This window comes from Arachis duranensis, chromosome 2, assembly GCF_000817695.3.
Source record: "Arachis duranensis cultivar V14167 chromosome 2, aradu.V14167.gnm2.J7QH, whole genome shotgun sequence".
Classification (NCBI taxonomy): Eukaryota; Viridiplantae; Streptophyta; class Magnoliopsida; order Fabales; family Fabaceae; genus Arachis; species Arachis duranensis.
The window spans coordinates 69,592,597-69,598,074 of record NC_029773.3 but is presented as its reverse complement, the minus strand read 5'-3'; the positions used below and the strand labels follow the sequence as shown (position 1 = coordinate 69,598,074).

At 32.7% G+C, this 5,478-nt stretch overlaps 1 protein-coding gene across 3 annotated transcripts; it reads right to left on the bottom strand.

Annotated features, from left to right (window-relative positions):
• Window positions 1-516: 516 nt before the first annotated feature.
• Window positions 517-5,112, bottom strand: LOC107474802 (E3 ubiquitin-protein ligase MBR2). Of its 3 annotated transcripts, XR_008006107.1 has the most exons (7): window positions 4,840-5,112; window positions 3,564-3,679; window positions 3,086-3,186; window positions 1,772-1,822; window positions 1,496-1,594; window positions 1,050-1,418; window positions 517-971 (listed from the first exon to the last, which is right to left on the bottom strand). XR_008006107.1 is itself a non-coding variant. In XM_021135526.2 (5 exons), exons 1-4 carry the CDS (start codon window positions 2,468-2,470, stop codon window positions 1,248-1,250), a joined length of 336 nt encoding a protein of 111 aa, XP_020991185.2. In that variant the 5' UTR covers window positions 2,471-2,928; the 3' UTR covers window positions 517-971; window positions 1,050-1,247. The 3 variants fall into 3 exon arrangements, 1 of the variants encoding a protein (XP_020991185.2); XR_008006106.1 differs by having other exon boundaries at window positions 3,086-3,679; XM_021135526.2 differs by lacking the exons at window positions 3,086-3,186; window positions 3,564-3,679; window positions 4,840-5,112 and adding an exon at window positions 2,456-2,928.
• Between the last annotated feature and the right edge of the window lie 366 nt (window positions 5,113-5,478).

Below are 5,478 nucleotides of genomic sequence, written 5' to 3'. Positions count from 1 at the left end.
TAGATTTACAGACAGATTTAGTCTTTATTACAGACGGATTTTTTGTTACCGACAAAATTACCGACAGATTTTGTCCTTCTGTAAAAGCCCCGTCGGAAATTATTTACCGACGGATTTTTTTCTGTCGAAAAATTACCGACGGATTTTTACCAGTTACAGACGGATTTTCTGTCTGTAATTACAGACGAATTTTCAGACAGATTTTCCGTCTATAAACAGATTTTCAGATAGATTTTCCGTCTATAATTACAGACGGATTTTTCGACAGATTTTCTGTCTGTAATTTGAACTTTGAAAAATCATCTTACACTCTGATTACAGACAGAAAATCCGTCTGTAAATCCATCCGTAAAGTAAAATAAAATTTTTTATTTTTCTAATTACAAAATAAACTTATTTTCATACAAAATAAATATAAATTTAGTACAAAATTTTATCTAATTTGTATTAGAATATTTATAATATTTCAAAATATAAACAAATTCATCGTATTATCAAACTAAAAGAAAAGTACTATAAACAAGCAAGTCAATGTAATTCAAAATATAAACAAAATGTATTAATCATCAACTATAATTTCCAGTATATTGTTCGACCAAACTAAAACTATCAGCTATAATCTTCAGTGTCATCTTCATCCTCATCATCATAGTCCTCATCTGAACCATACTAAAACTATACCAAGTCCATTTTTGCCCTTGCTAGTTCCCTCTCCAATGTTTTCTTCTCCTCCAGCATGATGGTGCAACTCCAAGTTACCACACATACTAACCAGTCAGATATTATATGAGAAAATGAGTTCAAGATATGCCTACTAGCAGCTCAAAAATCCGCCGTTGGTAATCACGAATGGCATTAGTAGTGGCTCCGCTTGCTAAGATGGTTTCCTCGAGTTCTTAAATAGTTGGGCTAAGCTTTTCAACTTCCAAAATCTTTTGGCGGTGTGTTTTCTCTAGGATTTTATTTTCCTCCTGTTTATGGCAGCTGTTAGTTAGCTGCATTTCAGTTCACAACAGAATGAAAAAATGAGAAAGGATAGAGATTCTTACCTGAAAAATCTCAATCTGTCTCAACTTCAAATGGAGCAATGATGCTGTCAATTGGGAGAGAATCCCCTCTTTACTTTAAGGGTGTGTTGGGGAATTTGGGTCTTGGGAGGAAAAGATAGAATAAGAAAAGGGCTTCAAGAGTAAGACAGACTCCCTTTTACTCATTGAGTTGTTTCCTTCCCAACTTGTAATTGCACCTTAATTAGCTGAGACCATAACTTTTACCTGACAGATACAACAAGGTTCAAGATCTGTAGAAGACTCCGCCATAACAGACATGTATATTTGCTGTTTCATCGACTTCATAATGACATCCTCGCTCAATCCAGTGCTGACATCTCCAATTCGCTCCTCCAATGCCAACAATTCCTGCAGTTCGACTTGAAGTCAGAAGAAATCGCAGAAACATTGCCAATGTAGAGGAATAACAATCATTTGTTTTTTACCTCATAAGACGTGTTATCAACACCAAGGCGCATTTCTCTGTGCTTGTCATGCAGTTCAGCCATCCCATGATATATGAAAGGGTCAAAAAGCATATAATCCTGACATTTCACAAGTGGCAAAGGAGAACATTCTTAAGTTAGCATTTTCAATAGAGTAATACGAGGTCCACAAGATATCATTAAGGGTGATCAACCAAAGCAGATAAAATTTCCAAGATGGATTTCACAACACAACATATGATCAAGGGATATATGCTTATGCAATAAATTTAGAACCTCAGCCCTTAAGTTATCACCCCTCCGCATTGCAATCAAGACTTGGCAAATCTGGCAGAGAACAATTAAATTAGGTCAGTTAGACTGATGGTCGCATCAAGACGACTGTTAGTTGGCTAAAACAGTTGAGCAATCCTGTTGACAAGACAAGAATACTGAAAGAAAATGAAAAGATGAGAAAGAACTGCATACATAAATTAGATGATAACATCAAGTCAACAAGACCATAAATATTTTTACACAATGGTATGAATCTTGAAAATTCAAACTGTGTATAAACCAATGCATATTCCTAAGGTCTAAATTCTTAATTCATGGCTAAATCTCTGTTTTCAGTTTCTTTCATCCATCGCTCTAACCAACTCGAACTAAACCGTGCCAGTTAATATAAAAGTGTGATTAAATTAAAAAAGTTACCAGTTAATATAAAAGTATGATCTTAATTTAAACTATACTTTTTAAGTGTTGTCATAACTAGCATATTCATAGTTATCATAAGATTTACCATTTTAAAATGGGGGTATTTTAAAATGGTTGATATATTTACACCTTGACAGCTTCTTGTTTGAGGGGCGAGGAAGGGGCATTAAAGCTCTAGCAGAAATCTGTCTCTAAAAGAATGGGCAAAAGATACTATTAAATAAAAAAATAAGGAGAAAAGCAATTACTGCTCATATTGCATACCTGATTTTTTTTCATCACTGGACATGCCACCAGACACTGCTTTGCCAGATGCACTAGAAGCCTGCTCTCTGCAATAACTTGGAAATTTCATGATGCAGAATCTATCAAAGAGAAACAGTTGGCATGTGTAGATTAAAATTCAAATTAGAAACAGGGCTCCAAAGAACACAGCTTATCTAAATTTTCTACTTTTGTATATTAACAGACGAAACCCAATAGATTTATAAATTATAATTAAAAAAATGTGTACAAAAATGAAAGCAGTTAAATTGTCATATCATGTTTTAATTTTCTCTTGAAAGATATAAATAATTTAAAATAGATTCCAATAATGCAACATGCGAGAATATAAGACATTGTTAATAACTAACTCGTAGATATGCCTTTTTGTCCCTTACTATGGATGCTATTGTTAACAAAATTGAGCTAAAAGGCTTACACACAATGCATCAAGAATCAAAATCAAGTAGGAACATAAAGAGAACCACATGCCACTTGAGAGAAATTTATAACTCCCTTTTCACCTAAGGCCTTTATGAGTTCTCTGCAAAATAAATGAATATAGATAATAATTAAAAAAAGAATAAAAGGATGATAAAAATCAGAAGATAGAGATATGGATATACATACAGCAGTGTGGAGTCTCTAATGGATCCATTGAGATGAGCATGCAACTCCACCTTTGGCATTGACACCCACCACTTCATGTTCTTGTTTGTTAATTAGTGAATCTCACAAGAAGAAAAAGAATGGAGAGAATAATAAGTGAAAGAGCAGAAACAGATGGAGTAATATGTATATTGAAACAGGGGGCTAGCACTATATATATTTATAGAAAAGCATCAGTACTAACAGCTAACACCCACTACTAATAAACTCTTGTAACTAAGTTGCTCTTCTTAACATCGTTTATATTGCTTCAATTTGACCATACTAGCATCAACAATTTGACCACTCATTGACACCCATTTACTGGCTTCAATTTGACCATACTAGCATCACAAACAGGTATACTCCAGTTGCTCTTCTTAACATCGTTTACCTTGCTGCGAGTATATGAATTTTCATAATATAATAACTGCTTAAGTTGTAAAACATCTCTACCCACCTCGTACTTTTGTCTGTCCATTCATCATTTGTATTTGCTTCATCACTAGAACTCCCAACGAAAAAAAAAATCATCTTCACTCAGATCCAAAAGGCCATCATCCTCACTGCCAGTCTCTGTTACAAAAACCAAAAGAAGATGAATCGTACAGAGATACCAAATAATGCAACACAAATACAAACAACAGCATGCAAAGTTTAGTGCTACACGTCCATGTTCCAACTTCAATTTGAATACTTGTGCACTTGAATTTTACTTAAATGAGCTTTATATATATAGATTGGTGAATCTCAAACTTGCCTTGCTGAAAATGTCGGTAAATGTGACAAAACTAGCACATGTATTTCTATTTAAAATTCTGGAGTTTCTTGCTTAATTGATAAAAATAATGTCCAATATAAATTACTTAATATTCTCTAGGTTCCTCAAATTACTCAAAACTTATTAAGTGTGTCAAAATTACTCAAAACTTATTAATTGTGCCAAAACTCATTTAGCATGACTAGAGATTCTATTTGTAATCAGTTTACTGCACAAACACAAACTAAATTAAGAAATGAAAATATAACCGAATGCATGAATTATGTATATATAATTGAAAATTATTATTTAATTATATATAATTAAAAATCTAGATTGATTATAATAAGAAAAGGAACAAGAAGAAAAAGAACAAAAGATGTGGACCGAAAGAATACAAGAATGAAAAATAAAAGAGCAAATCCCTGTTGACAAAAATAAAGAAAGGTGCACCACATTAAAACTAAATAAATAAAGAAAGGTGTACATGTTCACATATAGTCCAACAGTTATGCATAAGTAATAAACACTAAGCAAGCATAAAAGGCATGAAGTCGTAAACATAAATAGCCTAAATTCTAATAATATACTAATCTATTGCTCATTATTTTCTTCAATGTAAACTTGATCATTAGTGGGGCATATTCCTCTTCCTCTTTCCCACTTTTTTCCCACACATTTTTCTTACACTCATATACCAATCATTGCCAAATGTGTCATTCCAAATCAATATCCCGTTTCTGAGACTTTTCATCAAACATCTTACGTGCATCATTCCAAATGCTTTGATTAAATAAAAAATTCATCATAGCAACCAAATAAATCACAAAATCAAAGGCAAACGCTAGCTTAATCCCAAATTGAAAATGAAATTAAACATCAATTAAACTAACACGACATGAAAATTATATTGTAATAATGAAATTTCATGTATCAAAAACTGGGAGAAAATATAGTAGAAAATTCAAATACTCACCATCGGTGTTAGGTTTGAAGAGAAGAAAAATTCGTTGAAGGAGGATTAGGGTTTGTCCTCGTAAAAGAGGGGAAGAGAAGGGACAGGATGGGAACAGCGATGATTGACGACGACGAGAGTGATGAAAGTCCCAAAGGTGTTGATGATGGAAGAATGCGGTGGATAAAGGCGCTGAGGAGAAAGGTTTGGAGCGTGAATGGAGAGGAAGATGACTCTGAAGCTCTCATTTGGAGTGTAGAGCTCGAGAGGATAAAGGGAGAGTTAGGTTTACCTCAAAATTATCGACGGAATATTTTAAATTATAGATAAATTTTTGTCCGTAATAATTTAATAAAATGCAGCGTTTCATTTATTTAATTACAGACGGATTTTTCGTTTGTAACTATTTCTTACGAAAATAATTAATTTTACAGGCAGAAATATCGATGAATTTTGTTTTCCGTCTATAATTTATATTAATTTATATTTTTTATTTTTCGACAAAAAAATCCCTCTGAAATTCGATCTGTATTTTCGTGGAATAAAATCCGTCGAAAATATCTGTCTGTAATAACTAATTTTCTAGTAGTGACTCATATTAAAAAATTAAAATATACATCTATTCACCATATAAAAATTTATGTATATTTTTATCCATTC